This window comes from Chrysemys picta, chromosome 8 (assembly GCF_011386835.1).
Source record: "Chrysemys picta bellii isolate R12L10 chromosome 8, ASM1138683v2, whole genome shotgun sequence".
Lineage (NCBI taxonomy): Eukaryota > Metazoa > Chordata > Testudines > Emydidae > Chrysemys > Chrysemys picta.
Genome location: NC_088798.1, coordinates 107,908,247 through 107,933,963, shown reverse-complemented (window position 1 = coordinate 107,933,963; position 25,717 = coordinate 107,908,247). Strand labels below are relative to the sequence as shown.

Genomic DNA, 25,717 nt, shown 5'->3' with positions numbered 1-25,717 from the left:
TCACACTCATTAGCATATTTTCGTAAAAATCATATAGAGTGCAACGTCACACCTGCCACTTACCTCAGCTCTCAGTGCTCACTGCTAGTCCAGGCAATGCAACCCCTTTCCCCACAGCAGGTCTAAGGCTTAGGGTACGTCTATACTACCCGCCGGATCGGCAGGTAGTGTTTGATGTATCGGGGATCGATTTATCACGTCTCGTCTGGACGCGATAAATCGATCCTTGAATCGACGCCCGTACTCCACCTCGGCAGGAGGAGTAAGCGCAGTCGACGGGGGAGCCGCGGCAGTTGACTCACCGCTGTGAGGACGGCCAGGGAAGTCGAACTAAGATACTTCGACTTCAGCTACGCAAATAACATAGCTGAAGTTTCAGAGTAAAGTGGGCTGTAGTCCACGAAAGCTTATGCTCTAATAAATTTGTTAGTCTCTAAGGTGCCACAAGTCCTCCTGTTCTTCTTATAGCTGAAGTTGTGTATCTTAGTTCGAACCCCACCCCCCCAGTGTAGACCAGCCCTTAACCTTTGGCAACACAGCTCTGTCTGCTGAATACCTTGGCAGAGTAGGTGTGTTAATGTAAATATGGTCCGGTCCTGAAGTCTTTTCTTCCCAGCTCATCACTAGATATCAGGGGGTAAACTCATTCAGATCCACCTTAAACAAAGCTGATGGCCCTCCACGGCTGCCCCACCCCCTGCCTGGCAGGGCAGTGTCTGGAATAGACCTGCCTTCTCAAGGCCCAGGCTGGTTTTTCAACCCACTGTAACACACAGTGGCAGCTGGCACATAAAATTGGAGACTGGCTACAAAAATGGAAGTCACAAAACAAAATGGAGTTCACAGTTCGATACAGACATCTCCCCCCCCGTCACAGTAACCATTAAGGGGCCTGAACATTCTTTTAACAGAGACGTTTATAACAATCTCAGTAGCATTGGGAAAGCTCCTGGAATTAGGGCCAGACAGAAAATCATTACAGCCTCTAGCAAAACTTTCTTCCAAATGGAATCTTAATTTTCCATCATCATGATTTATTGGTATACTCAGGAAGACGACACAGATCCAGCATGTATATAGAAACCATCTGCAAACTGCTCCTTTCTAAGTGGGTTTGCTGATCACTCTCCTACAGTCATTTTTACTCTAGAGGTGAAAGTAGAGGATTTTATGGATCATACAGATCAATAATCTTCTGAAGAGTTTGGACAGCAAATAATGAGTTTACTTGGCCTCCTGAGACACCACAATATCAAATCACTTTCAAAGTACCAGAACCAAATGCCTTCAATCTCTATCTGCCTGTGCACTTTAACACTCGAGTTACCACTCAAGAAAGAGATCTTCGAGTCATTGTGGATAGTTCTCTGCAAACATCCACTCAATGTGCAGCGGCAGTCAAAAAAGCAAACAGAACGTTGGGCATCATTAAGAAAGGGATAGATAATAAGTCAGAAAATATCATATTGCCTATATAAATCCATGGTACGCCCTCATCTGGAATAGTGCATGCAGATGTGCTTGCCCCATCTCAAAAAAGATGTATTGGAATTGGAAAAGCTTCCGAAAAGGGAAACAAAAATGATTAGGGGTATGGAGCATCTGCCATATGAGGAGAGATTAATAAGACTGGGACTTTTCAGCTTGGGAAAAAAGACAACCAACGGGGGATATGATAGAGGTCTATAAACTCACGACTGGTGTGGAGAATGTAAATAAGGAAGTATTATTTACTCCTCATAACACAAGAGCTAGGGGTCGCCAAATGAAATTAATAGGCAGCAGGTTTAAAACAAACAAAAGGAAGTATTTTTTCACACAACGCACAGTCAACCTGTGGAACTCTTTGCCAGAGGATGTTGTGAAAGCCAAGACTATAACAGGGTTCAAAAAAGAACTAGGTAAGTTCATGGAGGACAGGTCCATCAATGGCTATTAGCCAGGATGGGCAGGGATGGTATCCCTAGCCTCTGTTTGCCAGAAGCTGGGAATGGGCGACAGGGGATGGATCACTTGATGATTAGCTGTTCTGTTCATTCCCTCTGTGGCACCTGGCATTGGCTAGATGGACCTTTGGTCTGACTCAGTATGGCCGTTCTTATGTTCTTACATTCTTACTTCTGATTTTTAAATATAGATCCCTCTCAATAAAAATTACATGCCTAAATCTTCAGGTCATGATCTCTAGCTACATTTATCATGAATCACAGGAGGACAATTCATAAAGAAATCCACATCTATGGAAGCACATCTTGCAGGGTGGATGAAGTTTTAGCTGGTGTAGATCTTTTCACCTCAGCTCTACTCCATAGCTGCCCCTCTTACCCTGCTCTGTCCCCCTGAGCTCCCTTCCCTTCCCATGTAGCAAATCCCCTCCTAAGAAAACCCACCAAAAGGAAGAAAAAAATCGTGGAACTAACGTGACGTTTGCTGCCGTCCCACTGCTCATGCAGCATGTGTGTCCAACCCCTTCCTCCACCTGGGTCTATCTTGTCCATTTAGATTGCCGGCTCTTCGAGGCAGGGATCGTCTCTTTCCAGGTTTGTACAGCACCTAGCACAATAGAGACCCATTTTTGGCTGGCCCTTAGGCACTGCCCTAATAAACATGATTAATCATCCTCATCTTTGGGGAAAGTGTGGACATTCATGCTGGGAGTCTCCAGAAAATGTAAGCAAAAGTAGATAATGTGATGTGTTTCCTTGAATCAAGGAATAGAAAAGGGCAGAAGGGACCATTATGGGCCCTGGGAGTTTTTCGCCTTCCTCTGCAGCATGGGACATGGGTCACTTGCTGGAGGATTCTCTGCATCTTGAAGTCTTTAAATCATCATTTAAGGACTTCAGTGGCTCGGACAAAGGTTAGGGGTTTGTTACAGGAAAGGATGAGTGAGATTCTGTGGCCTGCATTGGTCAGGAGGTCAGACTACACCCTTCTGACCTTAAAGTCTATGATTCTATGATCAACTAGTCTGGCCTGCAAAACACAGGCCACAGAATCGTAACCGGTAATCCCTGCATAGACCCCAATAACTTGTCCTCAGTTCTTCTGGTGTAGAATTGAACTATGAGGAAATGCTTCTCTTTGCCCTAGAAGGCCTAGTCTTTGCTTGAGCAACTCAAACTCTATTGTGTTTTCAGCTCTGGGAATTGGGTTCTCAGAGCTGAAAACATAGACAGAAGCACCAGGCTTCTGCATAGACAGACCTGGCCTCACTGGGGGAGGCCAGGTCTGTCTATGCAGAAGCCTGGTGCTTCTATGCCAGCAATGTCCCTGGTAGCCTGTGATGGGGTGAAACTCCATCATGGACTAGGATGGGTTAAAAGCCGGCTAGTCTAATCTATTACACCCGTGCCATCATTAATTTGTTGAAGGAATGGGCCTAAGGGGCAGCAATGATAGATTAATGGACACCTGGGCTTCATAAAATGCTGGGAGTGTTCAGTCTGAGGGTGTACAACCACAGGGAGTGGGTAGGTTTCTTTTGAAGACCCTGAGCCAGGCTCTGCAAAAGGAGGGTTCTCTAGGGGACCCAGCCCAGGGGCTGACTGCTCTGCACCAGAGCAGAGGGCAAGACTCCAAGATAACCAAAAAAGGGACTGAGATTCGGGTGGTCTGAAGGGCCTGAGGCTTGTTGGGACTCTTGAGTTGGACTTTTGTTACCCCAGGACGGGTTATGTTTGTTTGTGACTTGGCAGAGGGCCAAACCACATCTCCAGCACTCATTGGTGTGTGGCAAACTGAGGAGACCTACTGTGGGGCAGGAAACTGAGGCAGCAAGGGCTGGTAGGGCTGTGTCTGAGCAGAAGGGGGAGCTCTGGGATGGCCATGCCCTAGGACACCGCCCCCCAACCATTGCACTCTCCTGAAGCACAATTCCATTGGCTTGGAGATGTATTTATTTTCCTGGGGGTACATCCACAGGGCTGGTGGGGAGATAAGAACATAAGAATGGCCATACTGGGTCAGACCAGTGATCCATCTAGCCCCGTATCCTGTCTTCTGAGAGTGGTCAGTGCCAGGTGCCCCAGAGGGAATGAACAGAACAGGTAAATCATCAAGTGATCCATCCCCTGTCGCCCCTTCCCAGCTTCTGGCAAACAGAGGCGAGGGACACCATCCCTGCCCATCCTGACCAATAGCCATTGATGGACCTATCCTCCATGGACTTACCTAGTTCTTTTTTTGAACCCTGTTGTAGTCACGCATATGTCAGAGATAATCAGATAAACATAGAGATCATGCATACATCCCGCTGGCTCTGCCCAAGAACCTCTGCACCTCTGGTTCAGCCCTTGTGGGGTCCAGCCCAAGGTGGACTTGCTGCTGCAGAGGTGGAAGAGGGCTGCGCCAGGTTGCATTGACTGGTTATGCCCCTGAGAGGGCCCTTGCAGCAGTTAGGGAGGTCCTAGCCACAGCCCAATGTCCGCCAGCCATGCCATCTGTGCTAGGGACAGAGAGGGGGCAGCAGAGAAGTTCTGCAGTTCAGAGCTGTCCTTCCTGTTCCTTACCTCAGTTTCTCTCTCTGTAAACTTCTGCCTGGCTCCGCTCATTCTGTTGGCAATGCACTCACCAGGAGGTGAGGGACTTAAAATGTCTCTTTGGAGACAAACCTTCAACTATGGAGGGATTGAGGAGATCAACTATGAAAATGGATAGAAACACTCAATACAGGCCCCCTGCTGCTGTTTGTCTGGAGAGTAAAGTCTATTTGGGTTGCCCTGTGCCCAAGTTTTCAGTGCGTTCTACATTTTTGGATTGCCAGCCTATAACTCCAACGGGGGAGCAGACGGGCAGGAGGCTGGAAGTGTGGGAAGTTAGGTGGGGGATAACTGGGGCTTTGGGGATTGGCAAGAGTTCATGGTGTTGCCATTTAAACTGCCATCATTGGGCCCCAGAGCTAACGCTGACGGAGATGATGAGCCAGACCCTTAGCAGCGCTCCGCGATGGTGCCAGGCTGCCTGCAGACTCGGGAAGACACCCCCGGCTCCCTTTGCGCATGCTTTGCCTTTGGGAGGGTTTCTGAGCCGCTGTGCGAGCTCGCAAGGTGCAGTCCGTGCCGGGGCCGGGTGCGCAGCTCGGCGGATTGTCCCGGACATCTCTGGCCCGTCTGGCTGGCGGAGGGGGGACGCCCCCATTGGGCGGACTCGGGGGCTGGCTCCGGGCTGTGCGTGGGGAGAGGCGCCTGCCGCTGAGCGGCCGCCAGTTCGCCGGGCGGAACCCGAGCCTGCAGCGAGCCGCCGAGCGAGCCTGGGCGGGGAGCCTCTGCCAGCCCCCCGGCGGGTCTGGAGGGTGCCAGCCGCCCCGCGGAGCCATGCCTGGAGCTGCGGGGCCAGCCTGGGGCTCCCCGGCGCCTTTCCTGCTGCTGCTGCGGTTTCTCCCCGCCCTGGAGGCAGCCGGCTGGAGAGGTAAGTCCGCGGGGGAAGATGCCAGGCGGTGGGAACCCTGGGTGGGGTGAACCGGTGGGGCTTTATTCGAACCCCGGCTCCTGGCCATGATGATGTACCTCCTCTCCCCCCCTCTTTTCTCTCTGTTCTTTTGTATCTTCCCCACCTTCCCTCTGAACAGAAGGGTTAGCCGCAGGGATAGCACAGCCAGCGTCCTAGCAAATCAACAAGAACACCCAGCGAATACGCATTGCAGGCTGCACTGCCCCTACAGAAAATCCTGGTATTGGGGGATACCTGGTTATCAGCAATGTCTTGTCTGCTGCTGGGTCCAGGGTCCATCCCCAGGATGTGCCCTGGGGATTTCTAGCGGCGTGGAATAGCAGAGGTTCCTCTCTCTCCCTGCAACACACTCCCAGCTGCAAAAACCCAGCTCCGCAGGAAAGCAATGATCGCCTTGGATGGGTGACAGCCCTAATTGCAGGTCAGCAGGCTGGGATAGACATTAGCCGGGAAGAAGAGCTTGTTTCTTTGGGCAACAGAGAGTCCCTCGCCCGCCTTGTCTCATTAAACCCAGGAGCATTTTTAACTGGCGGTTAATCACAGGGTCCTAAATCTTGGGTTGGTGGGTTGGGGGCAGACTGAATTCAGCCCATTTTCAAGCTGGCTATTAGAATAAGATTCTCTTCCACTTGCTGTCACTGTCCCCAGTGGATTACCCTCTGAGTGTCTTGTGAAGGCTTTGACACCAGGGGCTTTTACACCCGAGTCAAATGCAGGAAAGACAGATACGGCAAATTATGTATTTCATCTCACTGTACTTGGGGAAGCATTCCATGATACAAATCGGCTGGAAGGGGTCTGGAAGAGTAGCGAAAGAGAACTCGATGAGTTTAGATGTCATGAGAACGTCTTTCCCCATTCTAAAAAAGAACAGGAGTACTTGTGGCACCTTAGAGACTAACAAATTTATTAGAGCATAAGCTTTCGTGGACTACAGCCCACTTCTTCGGATGCATATAGAATGGAGTCCATTCTACTTATATTGTTAAAAAGAGCCTAAGGATAGTGGTGAAGGTTCCTCTCCCTGGCTAGTTCCCATTTGCATTTGACCTTGTGCTGTAGTTTTGGTTAGAGTGGTTACTAAACTCTTCAAGGGAACCGGCGTGTGTGTGCTGAGAGGAAGAAGGATGGTTTTGTGGCTAATGCACAGGACTGGGACTCAGGAGATCATGCTCTACCACAGACTGCCTGTGTGACCTTGGTCAAGTCCATTCTATATGCATCCGAAGAAGTGGGCTGTAGTCCACGAAAGCTTATGCTCTAATAAATTTGTTAGTCTCTAAGGTGCCACAAGTACTCCTGTTCTTTTTGCGGATACAGACTAACACGGCTGCTACTCTGAAACCTTTCCCCATTCTGTTTCCCAGACCTGAAGAAGAGGTCTGTGGAGCACAAAAGTTTCTCTCTTTCACCAACAGAAATTGGTTCAATGAAAGATATTACCTCACATGGGCCTTGTCTCAGGGGAAAGAATAGACAGACCTGCTTTCAAGGGGAAAGCATCACTGGGCATTGCTATGTGGTTGTTGGACACGTTGGCCATGCCCGTAAGTTTCAAACTAAGAGAATTATTTAAGTGCTTCAGGGAGTTTCTCCATCTTTGTTCCAGCAATGAATGTGCCTTTTTAAACTCCTATTTAAAAATCCTCTTCAACAATTATTGCTCTGTCCAGTGAACTTATCCATGGTTTGTATATTTATTACAGGCCTGATCCAGAGAGGAGTTGAGCACACGGCCCCCAATCCAGCACAGCACGTGTTTTTAAATATAGGCGCTGCCTCATTTAAATCAGTCCGATAGCTCGTGTGCTTAAATTCAAGCACATGCTTAAGTGCTTTGCTGGATCAATGCCTGTGCTTGCATATGTCTGGACTTTCCGAAATGTAGATGTAAAAAATTATAAGGAAAATCTTTTCTGCTGCTAATATTAAACAATGTACTTAAGTGTATTTAGAGACATTAGTGGCCAAATAATTCAAACAGTTCTTGCTTTTTGCTGTTTATATGTTGTCTTTTGAAGGCTCTGACCCTGTTCCATTAAGCCCCATTGTCTCTGATGGGGCAGGATTAAACTTTAAATACTGGGCTTTGCAGTGGAGTTTTGATTCTGAGCAACTGTCTGTGCTCCCCAGGAGAAAACAACACTGTTGGCCCACAGCTGTACCAGGAAGAAATAACGCTGCAGTGGAAAGCCACAGGAAGCGTGAAGGTATGTCATATGACCATGTTGACAGGAAAGGTGCTCTTAAATTTTTTTTTTTTTTCAACTATTCTCTCCCAAGGTGCGAAATGGTTGACTGGATCTGGTGATGTCTCTTAAATTCTTCAGGCCAGATCCCGGTCACTGGAGGCACATGCAGGCTATAGGAACATATAAAAAAACGCATCAGCATAGAGAGGAGCTGTTTGCTGTGATCTGGACTCTCCCCAAAACTCATAGGCTGCCATGTACCCACTTGGCATATGGTGCCGTAGGGGAGTGCTACAGAGTGGGGCTAAGGATGACCTGCCGGTAAGATCCCCGGACCCAATGCCGATAAAGCACTGCTCTCTGTGCACAGTATCTCAGCTCCAAGCTGGAATCCTACCTCCAGAGAGCCATTGCTGGGCAGAATACGGAGGCAGACTTGCCCTGCATTTGTGGCGGATGTGTGTTCCAGGTTAGGAGACAGAGCGTAGTCGGTACCCTGGCTTTGGCTTGCAGAGCAATAATAACAAATAACTCTTGCTGCTATATCACTTTCCATTATGAAGGATCCCTTTAGAATATGTATTAAGATTGCACCCACCACTGAAATGCAGCTGCCTCAGGGGAAGAGCCCAGCAGCCATTTAACACACCCATCAATGATAACAGTAACAGGCTGTCTGTGGCCTCCAGTAGCAAAAACCTTAAGGAGGGAGGCCCAGAGGCAGGATAACTCAGTGCCGGTCTCCTTGGGAGTTTGCTCCAAATCTGAGTCAGGTGTGGGAAGGCAGGTTTTCCCTCATGGAAGAAGCTGCATCCAGCTCCAACACCCAGTGATCTGTTGGATCCCTATGCCCCGTGCCTTCACGCCTGCTCTCAACAGGCTCCCACAGTGTCTGGCAGGGCAGCTCCATTAGACTCGCACTAACAGGGTTGTTTTGCCAGCAGCAAATCTCAGGAAGTTCCATGAAGCGGACTCTGTTGCAAAGAGTGAGGGCCATGGAAAGGGTAATGCAGCTTGGGGCTGTGTCGCCTTCTCAGCGGAGTCACCCTTGGGTGCCAGGGAGGATGAGAAACACGCCCTGGCCCTCTTCTGGAGCCTCAGACAAGTCTCCAGAGGTAGAAAGCAGAGGAGGATAATGGAGGGAGGTTCACCTGCTTCCTCTGCATCTCTCCATGTTCAGATCTAGGGGGAATGGTCCATTCCCAGTCAGGGCCTGAATGCTGCACCCCTAGGTGAGTGTCCCATGGATATCACGGGGAGTCCTCTCAAGAATAAAGGCTGCTCACATGAGTGATGGTTTTCAGCCTGGGTTTTGCCTCCCAGAAACCCCATGAGGTAAGGGTTCAGTGACTTGACCAAGTTCACACAGGCAGTCTGTGGTAGAGCATGATCTCCTGAGTCCCAGTCCTGTGCATTAGCCACAAAACCATCCTTCTTCCTCTCAGCACACACACGCCGGTTCCCTTGAAGAGTTTAGTAACCACTCTAACCAAAACTACAGCGCAAGGTCAAATGCAATTGGGAACTAGCCAGGGAGAGGAACCTTCACCACTATCCTTAGGCTCTTTTTAACGATATAAGTAGTTACAGCCTTGGCATATCCAGGGTATGAATCACTCGATACTATGACAAGTTTCAGAGTAGCAGCCGTGTTAGTTTGTATTCGCAAAAAGAACAGGAGTACTTGTGGCACCTTAGAGACTAACAAATTTATTAGAGAGTAAGCTTTCGTGAGCTACAGCCCACTTCATCGGATGCATGCAGTGGAAAATACAGTAGGAAGATATATATACACACAGAGAACAGGAAACAGTGGGTGTTACCATACACACTATAAAGAGAGTGATCAGTTTCATGTTCTCTCTGTGTGTGTGTGTGTGTATGTATGTGTGTGTGTGTATATATATATATATATCTTCCTACTGTATTTTCCACTGCATGCATCCGATGAAGTGGGCTGTAGCCCACGAAAGCTTACGCTCAAATAAATTTGTTAGTCTCTAAGGTGCCACAAGGACTCCTGTTCTTTTTGTCAATACTGTGAGAACTTCTGGGAAGCTTTTATAGTGTATTGTGATGAACAGGAGCTATGGTAGGTAACTTGCTCTCAGGATCAGGCCGAACAGTCTCCCACTCAATAACATCATTGCAATGATGCAAGAACCAGGGCTCACCCTCTGAAATGAATAGGCGGCAAGTTTAAAACAAACAAAAGGAAGTATTGCTTCACACGATGCACAGTCAACCTGTGAAACTCTTTGCCAGAGGATGTTGCGAAGGCCAAGACTATAACAGGGTTCAAAAAAGAATTAGATAAGTTGATGAAGGATAGGTCCATCAATGGCTATTAGCCAAGATGATCAGGGACGCTATCCTGCCCTCTGGGTGACGCTAAACCTCTGACTGCCGGAAGCAGGGACTGGACGACAGAGGATCGATCACTCAATAAGTTGACCTGTTCTGTTCATTCCCTCTGAAGCACCTGGAATTGGCCACTGTTGGAAGACCAGCTGCTTGGCTACATGCATCATTGGTCTGACCCATTATGGACATTCTTATGTTCTTAATGTATTGTGGAGGTATTTGGTTATTCTTAATCACAGACCTGTCCACAAAGAACACAAGGGCATCTGACCAGCACTTACCCTTAGACAAATTGTCAGATCCTAAGATCCCTCGTCAATGTTTATTCAGGCAAATTCTCATTGGATTCAAGAACCCTGCTAGCAACAAGCAAGCATGAGCAGTTACAACTAGTATATTTCAGGTCCAACTGTTAACAGGACCCTAAAAACAAAACAGGATGGGGGGGGGGCAGGGAAAATCTTGTCAGCATCAACTGTATGGAGAGGTTCAGTGACACACAAGGCTCTGAGCTACAGTTAAACCGGCCTGTGTTTGTGCCGTGTCTCACTTAGCAGCTCAACAATAGACCCGTGCTGAGCACCAGTTGCAGCTTGGATCCAATGAAACCAGAATTTGGCCCTTTGCAATTACAAACCAATGTTGTCTGCTGGATATAATATCTAATGGCCTGAGTCATGGAAGCCAAGGAAAGACTCCCATTGTCTTCCATAAGCACAGGATTAGCAGAAGACCAGAATATCAGAATGAAGACCTGCCACGTGGATATGAAAGAAAAAATTTTTAGTTGACACTAGAGTTGGGATTAACACAAAGGGATCTGAACACACACGTTGACTGACAGAATGTTTCAGCCAAGCAAGTCTTTAGAATACTCTTATTGTTTCACTTGATTTCTGTGGTATGAAATCCACTTGCACATTGAGTAAGGCAGATGAGGAAATAACCTGACGCTCTTATTTCTTAATAACTCCTTATCTTATCATTCTAATCGAGTAAGAGCAGCCTTTCGTGCCTCCTTAGGAGGCAACTTCCCTTAATAGAAAATCTTGTAATATCCTCAGTTGTACTGAGAAAATCTTTTAATATTCTCAGTTGTACTGAGTCAACTTACATTTTACGTTTCAGACCACTTCTGCTAAGAAGCAGCTAATTTTTATCAGCTCTGTGATCATTTAAAACTTGTTTCTGTTTCTGAGCTGAACGGGCCCATGTTCCTTTATGTGAATTAGTATAAAAATACTGTACTGAAAAATAAGTCAGTAATAGCAGACACATCTAGTAATGAGGTGCTTGGGTATAGTTTATATCCCTGATCTCTCTCCCTCTCCCCCTTTGTGTTTTAATTGTATCTGCCTAATAATGAAAATAATTATAATGTAGTGGTTACTGGGAACACTTTTCAGGTAATGCATCCTGTCTAGCAGGTGTATACGCCTCACCTGTGTACAATGCACACCTCCAGTTTGTCTTCTTCCAGCCCTACCATTTATTTAAAGCTAGGGATACACATAACTTGCTCTACCTAAATACAGCTATATATCTGTATACTGTAAATCTAGACGTACCCCCTGATCTTTGGACCTATCTATATTGACATTTGAAATGATCTTAGGACCTTCATAGAGAACCATGTCTCTGAGTACATCCTAGAAAGGTAGACTATTGTGTCTAGCATATATTGTAGACCAGCGGGGCTGCAGTTTCAGTATATGTTGAATAGTTTTTCTGGGCAGGAGACTTTATACAAATTGTGCATGCTATAAACCAGTGGTTCTCCAACACTTCACTTTGTAGAAGAAAGCGTCTTTCCTGGACCAGCTCCGCCTCCAGCAACCCAATTCCCCACTGCTTGGGTTTAATTTTTGCAGGCCATGAGCAGGACTCCGTGAGCCACAAGAAGTCCATGGGCCTCAGTTTGAGAACAGGTGCTTCAGGCTCTATTATGAAATGGCTTGCAAAACCGTGTTATTAAACGAAGTCCTGGCATTCTCTAATAAATTGCTATCACCGTTTCAAATTTCATTGTAGACAGGGCCCAGTACTAGAGCTACCATCCAAAGCAGGGCTTGGATTTTTCAAAGGAGGCCATGGGAATTAGGCATCATACTCCCAGGGAATGCCAGTGGGATTTGGGGACCAAACTCTCTTGGGGTGCTATGAAAATAGATCCTCACGGATGCTGGTTATATTTCACCATTAAAATAAATGTGTCTCGGAGTGGGTCAGGTAGGAGATATCAGTTTGGTTTTAGTGCCATCTGCTAAGAAATAGTGTAAACACAGCTCTGCATCAGGCAAATCGTGCTAGGATGATTTTCCAGTGACCAAGCATTCCCTGGGCTCCAAGGCATGGGACCTGTCCATGTTTCCAAAGAAGTAACAACACATCGTTCCTCTTGAGCATTATTAGGCACAGCTGAGGTGGGAGACGTGCTCACCGCTGTAGGGTGGGATAAGGGTTTGCACTTGCAAACAAAGTAATTGCCGTGTTGATGAACACTTAGGTATTCCCAGTGATCGCGCTGTATGTGTAATGGGCAGTTTCTCTGTTGCATGCAGCACCCATTCAAAGCCGAAGTCAAGATGACCGTCGAGGGGAGAGAGCTCCTCCTGGATGTTGAGAAGAATGAGTAAGTGTGCTTGTCCATTGTATGCCCTGTGCCATCTGCTCCTGAAGGTGATGAATAAGGAGCTGATTCAGAGCTCTTCCTGTTGGCTTCACTGCACTTTGGCTCACACTCTAAGGGCTGGTCTAAACCTAGAGCTTAGACTGACCTAGCGACATTGCTCAGGGCTGTGAAAAATGTCGTGCCCTGTGTGACATAGTTAGGTTGATCCTAAGCCCCCACCGTAGACGCAGTCAGATTCATGGAAAAATTCTTCCTTCAGCCTCGCTGTGGATTAACTATATCAATTGACCATCCCCTTTTGTCAATGTAGGAAATGTCTGTGCTGCGCCGTAGTGTGCCACTGTGGTTTAGACATACTCTGAGTGGGGGAAATGCGTGCCGCTCTTGTGCATGATAAGACTACGCTGGGTCTGACCTTCAGCTGGTAGAGTGACTTCTGTGGAGCTCTGTCAATATATGCCAGCTTTGGGGCAATCTGTCCCACAGTATATAAACCCATGTCATGTAACAGTTAGTACCTGTGTTAACTAGACAATGATTTCTTGTTACTCTTTACCTGATGCTAGTGAACTGGATTGTTCACCAAATGGCTCAATGATTATTTTTTTTATCAGTAAAAAGCTCTAATGTGGATTTTGTATGTTATGTTACTCATAAGGGATTCCACTCCAGGTCTCTTACAAGGAATGACAGTGAAACTTATATTTCTCTAATGCCGTTCATCCTAAAGTGGCCTAAAGAAATGTTTTCACTTGCACTGACTACAGAAATTCAGCCACCTCTGGGGTAGAACATAGCAGCTGGTTGACAGCACACAGGAACAGTACATAGTAGTTTGGGATAGGAAGCGAAGAAGAATACTGTATCCAAATGAAGTACCAGTGGATATAGGTAGGCACGATGATTTAGCTGCTGGAGTTTGGATGTAGATTCTTTGGTACTTTTTTATACCAGATCCTTTGCCAGGCAAGTGGATTAGATTCTAATGATGGAAGAGCAGCCAAGACTTTTCTTATATAGCTGGCCCTTGCCAATTTTAATCCATTGATGTTGGATTTCTTTCTGTGTCAGATTTATATAGTGCGTTCCAGTTGAGTGTTTTTTCTCCTAGTACCCACTAATGTATTTATACCCTGGAATAATACTACTTACCCTATTTAAGTATATAGTGCAGACATACCAGTCAAACCTAGGATCACTTTTCTCCTTCCCTAAGAGTGCAAGGAAATGCCGCAATATGGATATACAACTGTAATTCGTGTTTATGGTGACATACGAACATAACTGATTTGCGGGATAGTTTGAAGGGGAGCCCGGCTTCTCTTGGCATGGGGTAAGGCAGTATCCGAAATCAGATGAAAGTAGATTCTGGGAAGGGGTTTCTGTGAAGGACTATATCCTAAGGATAAGCTGCTGGGACTTTCAGCATTGAAGACACTGCAGAGCCAATTCTGCACTTGTGCTAACAGAAAATGTTATAAATATTCCACCTATCAACATCTCTGGGCTTTGAAAGTACCAAAGCATAGAGAGGGGACCAAACTCTACTGCCATTCCTAGCTAAGTCCTGTCTACAGAAGCAAAATGAACAGTGTAGCAATTGTGAGCAGTAGCCATCTCTGAAGCAATGCTGTAAATTATCTAACTGCTACTGTAGATAGGACACCACCATTGGGGTCTATTTCCTTTGGCTGTCAGGTCTTAAACCTATTGCAGCATTTGTGCTTTGTAGTACTGTAGAGATGAATTTATTCACAGTCCAGGAGGGGTTGGCAAAAGCAGAGTCCTGTCAGAAATCCAAGTAACAGGTTAATTCAGCATATGATGACATAACCTCCTGGGAACTGTGCTGTGCGATTTCCATCAGAGGTCTGGCTCTCGGCATGTGTTCGTAAACAGAATGAGGCTCACACACCATTTGCTATTGTGTTTACTTCCTGAGGTAAGGCTTTCATTCAGCAAGATACACATACATACCCCTCCATCAGGGAGCATGCTGGCTTACCAGGATTAATAAACACAGATGGCATTATGAAGTCCTACTATTTGAACAGATCTTATAAAAACACAGTACACAGAAAATATAGAGGATACAAAATCATCTTTAACACTGACTTCAGAGGAGTTTTTCCTGGGCACGGAGTGAAGGCTCAGGCTTATAGTCAGAGACAGAAGCCGAGACCCAGAGGAGAACGGGCAACAAGACATACATTTAAGGGACAGCTATTGGGATACTGGCCCAATGAGCAGCTGAGAAGTGTTTGAGAACAGAGCCGTTGTTTGGATGTCACTTTCAAAGTCATTTCAGCGAGTTATAGGGGAATTCAAGGGCAGCGAAGAAGGAACGATGAAGCAGGCAGAAGAAGTGGGGGGCCTCAAGAATGTTGTGGATGCTCTAATAAGACGCCGTCCATCTGAGAATCTCCAGCCCTTTGCAAGCGTTAAGGAATGAGGCCTCCTCTTGTCCCTGGCGCGTGCCTATGACAGAGCTGTTGGTTTTGAATGCAACGGTTGTGTTGCATGGCAGAAATGTTCGTGCCACGTCCTTGATTTCACATTTATGAAGAGCACATTGTGCTCATCCCCAGGAGATGTAAACCAGGGGATATTGCATCTGTTCCCGTTAACATGCTACATTATCATTTAGTTTGTAATAAACTCAGCACCTATCTGACGGTGGACTCCATACACCTGAGTACAGGCTTTGTGCGTTAGAAACTAATGACACCATTTTGTTGGTGTTGCTAGTATGAAAAAGGCAGAACCATGATTTCGTTCCAGAGGAATCTAGGCCATAGCATATAAAATCTGAGCAATAGCAAGAGGATATCCCCTAGTGCCATTTAATTCTTTTTATTTTAATAAGTCATTGAAACGCTCAAGTCCTGCAGCTGCAGGGTTGGAAAGTCCAAGACTGCATGGAGAGAGAAATATATGGGGAGATGCCTATAAGAGCAATCATACATTTGGCTGTGGCTTAGGAATGGAAGAATCTGCATTCTAAACCTTGGATGAAAACAGAGTTTTTTTTTTTTTTTTTAAAGGGACTTGTGTTTAATAAGAACCAGCTTTGAGCTGAAGAGAGGGGTGTACTGGAGGTGCAGTGGAGAAGCTACAAATGTTGATCACAATGGTCCCTTCTGATCATGTAGCAGGTCTGCGTGCCGTGAAGTTCCTCTCTATCAGGGAGAACAGCTGATACTTCTGTTGTACAAATCTGAGAGTAATTTGTTTTCCCACGTGGCAACAGGAAAAGCTGCCAGACACTGCAGGGGATTGATTGGTGCCTAGATGTCCACCTACGCTGAGGACCATCAGTGATGGGTCCTGCCCTTCCTCACCACACATCAGCCTGAAGCTGCCAGGGGAGAGGCCAGCCAGGGATGCTTGAGTCCCTCTGAGCCATGGAGGGAGTCACAGTAGCATATGGCAGCTCTGACGTGCCTTTCAGACCATTGGTAGCTTTATCCTCGTAGCTTTCTGTCAGATCGGGTGCCCCTGTCCTGCCCCCTGGTTGGCTGTAGTACAGCTACAGCACCATGCTGGGAACAGCGGGTTGGATCACGTATTCCTAATGCAGACAAAGCTCCCGCTGACCTCAGGAAGCATCTTGTTTGAATGAGGGGAACGGCATCAGGCCCCCAAAGGGCATTTTTAACCATGTGCAAGGCCAATTCCATGCAATGGAAGCCAAAATGTACAGTGGTTGGCTGAGAGCAGTTACTCTCCTAGCACAGACAGAGTTCACAGGCTCCCAGCCCAACCGAGAAATCTAATTTTAGACTCTTTTACCTCAGAAGCAAAAACATTCCACCTCTAAACGGTACCATTTCCGTGTCTGAAATAACAAGGGAGCCCTGTATCTGATGCTCTGAGCTGTCAGATAATGAAGCTGGGGGGGGTCACTGGTTGGTTGTTATTTCCTGCCGCTACAGTACTGGTTTCAGTGACTGCTGACCGAGAGGGGTTTGTCCACCTCCCAGCAGGAAGGATATTCCAGATCTTCCACACAGTGTCCACACACTATCTGTATCTAATGGCTTCCTGCATTGGGGGGAGGAATGGGGGGCGGTGGCATGGAGGCAAGGGGCAGGAAGCATTTGACCTGCTCGGCTGGGCTCACGAAGGGCTTTTTTACCATTAGGAAAACGGAGTTGGCACCTGGAGACATGCAGCTGCTCTTCCTCCTCCTCTTTCGTTTGGGCTGGTTAGTGATTTCTTTGTAAGGCGGGGGAGGAGAGAAAGGAACGTACCCCTCTGAATTATCTGTTCCCTGGCTGCAGTGATTGCATGACTTCCCAGCCAGGAAATCCATTTCCTTTCCTCTTCCTCTTGATATGTTTGCATTATCCATTGCTAAGTGCAGCAGGACGTGGTGCTGACTTTGCGCTGCAGCCGTGACTTCATTGCATGGCTCTTCTACCCCAAATGTCACTGACCTGCCTGAGAGGAGTCTTTTCAATACTCTGAAACAGGCAGCTGCGTTTTACCTTCAGCGCTGGAGAGTCGCCTCCCCTTCCAAGCCTGTTTTGCCAGAGCAACAAACGTGTTCTCGTTACCCGAGGAAAGGGCCTTGAGAAAGTGAGATGTGCAGGTTCCAGGCTTCGTGTGCATCTGAGTCACCAGCACTAGCAAAGAGCCTTGGATTCCAGCTATCAAGCGGAGTGCCCCAAGGGTCGGTCCTGGGGCTGGTTTTGTTCAATATCTTCATTAATGATCTGGAGGATGGCGTGGACTGTACTCTCAGCAAGTTTGCAGATGACACTAAATTGGGAGGAGTGGTAGATATGCTGGAGGGTAGGGATCGGATACAGAGGGACCTAGACAAATTAGAGGATTGGGCCAAAAGAAACCTGATGAGGTTCAACAAGGACAAGTGCAGAGTCCTGCACTTAGGACAGAAGAATCCCATTCACTGTTACAGACTTGGGACCGAATGGCTAGGCAACTGTTCTGCAGAAAAGGACCTAGGGGTTACAGTGGATGAGAAGCTGGATATGAGTCAGCAGTGTGCCCTTGTTACCAAGAAGGCTAATGGCATTTTGGGCTGTATAAGTAGGGGCATTGCCAGCAGATCAAGGGACATGATCATTCCCCTCTATTCGGCATTGGTGAGGCTTCATCTGGAGGACTGTGTCCAGTTTTGGACCCCACACTACAAGAAGGATGTGGAAAAATTGGAAAGAATCCAGCGGAGGGCAACAAAAATGATTAGGGGTCTGGAGCACATGACTTATGAGGAGAGGCTGAGGGAACTGGGATTGTTTAGTCTGCAGAAGAGAAGAATGAGGGGGGATTTGATAGCTGCTTTCAACTACCTGAAAGGGGGTTCCAAAGGGGATGGATCTAGACTTTTTCTCAGTGGTACCAGATGACAGAACAAGGAGTAATGGTCTCAAGTTGCAGTGGGGGAGGTTTAGGTTGGATGTTAGGAAAAACTTTTTCACTAGGAGGGTGGTGAAGCACTGGAATGTGTTACCTAAGGAGGTAGTGGAATCTCCTTCCTTAGAGGTTTTTAAGGTTAGGCTTGACAAAGCCCTGGCTGGGATGATTTAGTTGAAGATTGGTCCTGCTTTGAGCAGGGGGTTGGACTAGATGACCTCCTGTGTCCCCTCCAGCCCTGATAGTCTATGATTCTATTTGAAAATGTGTCAGGTTTTACATAAGGGCTTACTTGTTTTCCTCTCCCGTTGCAGTTGGATGTCAAAAAGCAGCCCTGACAAATATTACTACCAGGCTGGATGTTAGAGGGAAGGGTTGGCTGAGTTTCTCACAATAAACTCTGTCGGGGGATTTTAGCAAAGTGTCCGGAGAAGAGGGGTCAAAGTCTCCTCTGGTACACCGGTGTGATTCTGCTGCAGTCAATGGAGTAGCTCCACTCTGAAAGAAGAAATAGCCCCCAAATGCAGACAAATCTGATGTAGAAACCCTGACAGGGAAACGAATCCCTCCCACCCCAAAATGTTCTTGGCAATCAGTTTGGGCAGATTTATTATTTTTTTGCAAAGAGAGAGGGATGGAAAAAATTCAGAGCTCTCAATCCGGTTATAGACTCGCTACGGTCGGTCTCTAGACCAAAATGAAAACAGCTGACATTTCCCACAAGAGATCTGTGGCCTGTTGGTTTTTGAAAAATTGTGTTCATGCATCCAAGATATTTGTATTTATTTTAAAAATGGCACCTACCCATCCAGACTGACGGCATTGTATCACAATCCTCAACCGAGTTGTTAGCTCCACTTAGTTCATTAGAAGAACCCACCCGTCTCAAAGGACAACCATGGACGTCCACTGGAGCCCAGCCAATCTCAGTTGAAGACCTCTGAGTATATCATTTCTGAGCACCTCCCATTGAGATAATTGGTCATTGAAGGTTCCCAGCACGACACAGGGTTGTGCTAGTCGATTATGCTTGTTGTAAATATTTTACTGGCTCTAAGACACCGGAAGACCAATTTATTGTGGAAACCCTGTCAGAGATTTTTCCAAAGCCACTTAGGGATTGGACCCCAATTCCCATTTAAATTAATGTGCCTCTAAACTTCCTAGGCGACTTGGAAAATCTCCCACCAAATGTATTATTCAGCCCTTATCTAGCCCTGGTCTTATCTAAGCCCCGGTGCTGCCAAGTCTTGACTCCAGGGGCAGTTAGGGGCTTCCCGGGGCCTCCTTCCCTGCCATCTATTTGCAATTTGTTTATCTTGCTTTCTGCTGTTCTTTGGAGATCTGACAGGAAAAGGAAGAGGGAAGGGAGTCTTTCATCCCCAGTCTTTCCTCTGATTCCCTCCCTGTTCTGTTTAGCTGACTGGGCTGCAGGCAGTGCTCTCCAGGGAACCCTGGGGACCAGCCTCCCAGCAGGGTCTCCCTGCATCCCGTGCGCCGTCTCCGTTACCTTCTCCCACAAAATGCCGCCAGCCTCATTCACTGACTACTCGACCTGCCCTGTCGCTGTGTCTGAGACAGCAAACCAGAGACACCCCTGAGTTAGGAGACCAGGCCTTCCCTGCAGGCCCTTCACACAGCAGCTCAGTGGCATTAAGATGGGCCCTTTGTTTAAAACAATGACATCATTGACGGAGCTGCACTGGGCCAAGATCACTCCAAGCCGGTCTTCAGCAGAACAGCGTCTTTAAGACAGCTGTACGTTGTGGCAGCGGGCCAGGCCTTTGCTCATTTGGCTGCCTTGCTCAGAGCTGACCTGGCTCCCCAGGATGTCCGTTCAATGAAAACTGGCAGCAGCAGCCTCTTTCCAGCCAGCCTCCCAGCTCCAGCATGGGGAAGTCGGATGCTCTTGGGTGCAGCTGATGTGTGCAGGTCAGGGAGGGGTGAGTGTGGGTGTTGAGAGCCAGCCTCTCTGCTGGTTAGAGCAGCCTGAGGGCTACTCTAACTTAGGCAGGCCTCAGATCGCCCCAATACCTGAAACCATGGCCAGGAATCAGCATGGGAGAGGGTTACTCCCAGCCCCACGGATCCTTTCCTCCACCCATGCCCTGTTTTTCCTGACACACCATCAGCGGAGGGGGAGAAAGAGCTTGACAGCGCCGGTGCTGGCTGGCCTTATATCACCTTGCAGTGGGGTGATTGCCTTTGGGACAGTGATGCCAGCTTTAGGGCTGGCAGTTTGACACAACGTGATTGCACAGTGCCAGAGAAAGCATGTTTGAAAAGTGGGCAATGAAGGCCAGAGCCTCGCTGATGTAAGATCTGCTGGCTAGGAGCCTGATCCTGCCTCCTGACTTAAGCGGAGCAATGCCGATTTATGCCGGTTGAGGATCTGCCCCATAGGTTCTCAGCAGAGACTTTCACACAATCCAGAGCCTCTCATAAACACACGGCTTGAAGCAATTTCCTGGAAGTTAATGCAATTTGGTGATGAAACATTTGTTTCTTGCAGATTCACGCTGAGCAAGTTAGGATAGTCAGGAGAGGTTTTTCCGTAGCATTGTGTTTCTATGATGATCGGCTGTTTACAGATCTGGAATAGCTGATACCAATACAACTGAAGGATGGGCCAATAACGAGGTATCCAGTGATGAGCATTAGCACATCAGAAAGAAGCCACGTGAGCTGTGCTGGGCTACAATGAAGTTTGAAAGCAGAGAGAAAAGCAGTCGTATTCCAGACATCAATTGGGCTCAAACGGATCGCTGCCAAACATGACTTCTACTTCTCCCCGTCTTGAAAAGAATCATTATCTGCATGAAGGCAAGCGGCAGTCTCGTCTGTGGCATGAAAGAACATTTTCCATTGCAGCCGGGCGAGGGAGAACGGGGCGTCTCAGGAGATGAGACACTTGCAAGTCATTTTTGAGAGTGCTGTTTACATTTAGCTCAGGGAAATGCAACCTACATGGAAATCTCAGTGGGTTGCCTGCTGGGGAGAGGGTGATCACATCGCCTAGAGACGACCTGCAAAGGGGGAATAAAAAAATAGGAGGTTTTTCTTCCTTCTTTGTGATTTGTAAAGATGACTTGACAGGGTTTATTCTCCCCCTAGAAAAGTCTGGAGTTTATATTTATTTTGCTTGTTTTCCCCCTTAGGAATATTGGGAATTCTGGTCTTTCCTGGTTTTTCTGGAGCACTTCTTGGCTGACTCGGAGAGGTGGATTGGATCTTTCCATCCCTTAACTGAAGGGGTTCGGGACTGAATCCTTAACCAAGCCAGCCCGAGCTTTTCTCACAAGGATTTGAGTTAAATATAGGGCAAGAGAAAGAGATTCAGACACTCTGGAAGGGGAAGGGATTTTTATTCAATCAGTCAGGTTTCACTTTCTTGGTATCTCTGATGTCCTAAACCTGCTAATTCTCTAACCGTAGAGTCTTCCAGGAGTGACAAGACCTGTATGCCTCCTGTCAAAAAACAAGCCATTTAAAGAAATAACCATTTACATTTTGTTACTTGGGGGAGGGTGGAACCCACAACCCACCAGGCCTTCTTTATAAAGCATAAAAAGGGCACAAGCACATTCTGCCCACCCCACTTTGCACTTTAAGAACTCCGCTGCCTGGAATGTAACAACCCCTCGTGAAGAGCAGCCGAGTAGGAGCTGGCACTGAGGCTGAATATCACAGTCCCCAACTATGGCATCCTTGCGTGATGCCAAGTGTGATGCCTAGCCAGTCGACAGTACAGCAAGGGGTGCTTTGCAAATATCTGCGATCGGTCGTTTTACAGGCTTTTAGAGATGGGCTGGCAGGTTTTTGTCGGGATCTGCCCTGTTTTGCTGCTGCCGAGATGGAGACGGGTTGCGACTTTCTCAGTTTTGCCATTCACGATCCAGTCTTATTTCCTAATTTTGCAAACTCAGCCATCTGGGCGAAAGCGGAGAAGGAGACGGTGTCACAGCAGCATCGCCCTGGCACCCAATCCAAATGCTTACTAGTGAAGTGCTGAGAGCAATCCAGCTTGCTTTGCCGTTCCCAGGATCCCCATCTCCTTGCTGAACTCGGGGGGAATTTTGCCTCTATAAGGAGCACAGGGTCAGGTCCTAAATAGGGTGCCAACCTTTGCCTTGTTCCTATGCCAAAGAAGGTTTTGCAAGCTGTAAAATGGCACTATCTGAATCCATTCTTGGGCCATTCCATTGTAACAGGAGCAGAGATGGGCTTATCACAGCCATGGACAGCCCACAATCCTGGGGGAAATTTGTGGCTCAAGCTGGATCCAGACTTCACAGCTGGTCCCCCTCCCCCAAAATGCATGTTGGACTGAACCCAAACCCGCAATCTGAACAGGCCCAGGCTTCAACCAGGATGTATTTGGATCACAACTTTTATGGCCTAATGTCAAACCACAAGGGGCACGGGCCCCATTCTCATTGGAGACGATGACAGTTGGTTTTCCATCTCTTGGTGTCGTTGGCTGAAGACTGGATGAATTTCTGGAGAGATTCTTGAGCCAAACACAAGTTATTGGGCTTGGTACGGGAGTAACTGGATGAAATGACTTGCACGAACAGAGGAGCCTGGGACTGGACTCAAACCAGGAGGTCCCTTCCAGTCCTTTGGTTTTATGTTCTTAAATTCTATGGCCAGGTCAGATTAGATGGTCCAACATTCCCTTCTGGGCTTAAAATCTTTGAATCTATGTGCCCATAGTATCAGAGGATCAGTGAACCCATTGGTCTGGGCATTGCTCAAACACCTAACAACATGCAGTCCCTGTCCTGTAGAGGGACTAAAAACCTCAAGTGAAATCTTGTGGTTTTCTTCATATTGCATCCCCAAGTCTCTGTGAATCCTCCTTGTACAGGAAATTATTGTTAGTGCTGTTCCGTGTCCCACAGGAACCTGGCTGGGGCATCAGCTTTTTTTACTCTTTGCCGTTTTATTTATTTATTTCATTTAAAAAAAATGTTACCATTGGAGTTTGTTGAAACTGGAGGCAGGATTTCTGAATGAACCAAAATACAGCGGTGGCAGTGGGGGGCCTGGCCGTGTGGGCACAGAGCTACATAGCGGGGAATCATTCAGTGGCCGAGTTTGGGATTCACAGGCATGCTTTCCTTTGTCCTGATTTCATTTAATAAATGGTTTGAAGGGGCACTTAGGAAGATGACTAGCTGAGCACTTACACGTATGAGTGTATTTCATGAGACCAAATGATCTGAATGCAGTTGTCAATGGTCATTAACCTTTGAACTTCCGCACCTCTCCCCACTCAAGTTCCTCTGGGTAGGGAGAGGGGACATGTAATACTGGTCTGGCAGATGCTCTGATTGCATTGATGTTGTGTGCAAGCCATTAGCCCCTTTCTTGTTTCTGACGGTGTGTTAGCGGAGGGCTTGGCAGATGGAAAGTGCTGCCTTAGAGATAAATGTTGCATGGCAGAATGTGGAATATGTACCAGAGAAAAGCTCCATACTGACTGCCCCCAAAAGACTCATCTTCCATTGTCCATGGGGTTTTTTTTTTCACTTCATTAAATTTTATTCTGTGTTTGTTATAGTTTGTTTAGCCTAACCAAACGAAGGCTGAGGGGAGATATGATTCCTCTCTGTGAATACATCAGAGGGATAAACATCAGAGAGGGAGAGGAGTTATTTAAGTTAATCACCAAGGTGGGCACAAGAACAAATGGAGATAAACTGGCCATCAGCAAGTTTAGGCTTGAAATTAGACTGTTGCAAACCACCAGAGGAGTGATGTTCTGGAACAGCCTCCCAAGGGGAGCAGTGGGGGGCCAAAAACGTATTTGGCTTCAAGACTGAGCTTGATACGTTTATGGAGGGGATGGAATGCTGGGACTGCCTACAATGGCATGTCGCCCATCTGTGACTGCTAGCAGCAAATATCTCCAATGGCCGGTGATGGGATGCTAGATAGGGAGGTCTCTGAGTTACTATAAAGAATTCTTTCCCAGGGGTCTGGCTGGTGGGCCTTGCCCACATGCTCAGGGGCTAACTGATCACCATATTGGGGGGCTGGGAAGGAATTTCCCCCCCAAGTCAGATTGGCGGAGACCCTGGGTTTGGTTTTTTTTGCCTTCCTCTGCAGCATGGTGCATGGGTCACTTGCAGGTTTAGTGTAAATGGTGGATTCTCTGTAACTTGAAGTCTTTAAATCATGAATTGAGGATGTCAGTAACTTGGCCAGAGATTAGGGGTCTATTACAGCAGTGGGTGGGTGATGTTCTGTGGCCTGCAACACACAGGAGATCAGACTAGATGATCATAATGGTCCCTTGTCGCCTTGAAGTCTATGAGACTCATAACAAAGAACTCCCACACTAAATACCTTAGGACCCAATCCAGCACCCACTGCAGTTAATGGGCATGTTTCCATTGATTTAAACGGGAGCTGGATCAGGCCCTTCTTGCACTGTGATTGTCAGATATCCCAGCAGAGATGATTCAATAATAATGTGCAAAGTCTAAAGAAATGTCCTTTTTTTGTCTTTGCCTTGCTATTGGTAGGCACCTCTTTGCCCCAGGCTACACTGAAACTCACTATACCCAGACTGGAAGGCCTCACACCATCACTTTCAACCACACAGTAAGTATGCAGACCATGCAGGCAAATCCAAGGAGAGGGTACAGAGGGGGGACGGGGCTTCATTTTCTGGAGACTTGAGTTCCCAACTGGACTGGGTTGAATGTGAATTGAGTTTGGAATTCTCAGCTTGTAGAAGTCTCTAGTGGGCAACTGTTTGCATCCCCAAACCTTTGGCCAGTCAGTGGTCCCGTCGCAGATGAGTTCTTGGGTGGGCACAGTCTGACGGATGCTGCAGATTAGGTCTGTGGGGCAGTGGCAGAGATCTCCAGGGAAACCTCTTCCTGTGCCGGCCTCTAGCCGTTTCTTTTTAGTCTCTGCAGAACTTTGCAGCTCTTGAAAGCGAAGACCTGGGGAAAATGCTGCTTTTTCCTTGACGAGGATCAAAACTCTTCTGTGTATGAGCAGATTGGATTGTTTGCCTCTGCCCGCAGGTGGAGTTGTAGCACTCCAATAAAACGCCAGCTGAGTATCCTATTCCAGTGACCGTATTCCACTTCTGTAAGCCAAGGTCTTCGCCAGATCCCAAATACCCAATCTGGGCTCACCCCAACGAATATAAAGCAGAGCAGAGAGAGAATTTTCCAAAGCACTGAAAGGACTTAGGAGACTCAGCCCCATTGCCTTCCAAGGCTGCGGTTCATTGACACCGCTCTTTGCAAAGTGCGAGCTCCATGCTTGCTATGTTCCCAGCCTTTTGTGCGACTAGCCCATGCCAGCTGGCTCCTGGTCAGAAAAATCATCATGAATTACCGATCTCAGACTAGGACTCTCGGCTGCGGTTGCACAAAGATATACATTGGTTAGAATTTTAAACTAAAAGATAAAGATGATGAGATCATTTTCCCTGCTACTGTTTGCTCCCCTCTCTCCTCCCGGAGGCGCACAGCTGGGTGAGGAGTTTGGGCTGGGGTGGAATGCTGTCAGCATGTTGGCCCGAGTGGCTTCCTTGTTCCTACCATAGTCTGCCTTTTGTCTTGAGATGAGCCCATCTAAATGGACTTTCCGGTCTATAACATATAACCCTTTATAGAACTAAAGTATGAGGTCAGCACATTCTTCAGGGCCTGATCCAACGCCAGTTGAA

The 25,717-nt window shown here is 47.4% G+C and overlaps 1 protein-coding gene across 3 annotated transcripts in view; it reads left to right on the top strand.

Moving 5' to 3' along the window:
* Nucleotides 1-4,912: 4,912 nt before the first annotated feature.
* Nucleotides 4,913-25,717, top strand: part of ADAM19 (ADAM metallopeptidase domain 19) — a 51,251-nt gene continuing 30,446 nt past the window's right edge. The window contains exons 1-4 of one of the 3 annotated variants that reach the window (XM_024106802.3): nt 4,913-5,409; nt 7,585-7,661; nt 12,569-12,639; nt 24,555-24,633. In XM_024106802.3, the coding sequence (XP_023962570.2) occupies nt 5,316-5,409; nt 7,585-7,661; nt 12,569-12,639; nt 24,555-24,633 (321 nt within the window). In that variant the 5' untranslated portion in view covers nt 4,913-5,315. The remainder of the gene's footprint in view (nt 5,410-7,584; nt 7,662-12,568; nt 12,640-24,554; nt 24,634-25,717) is intronic. The other 2 variants (XM_005300001.5, XM_042850997.2) reach the window with 2 other exon arrangements.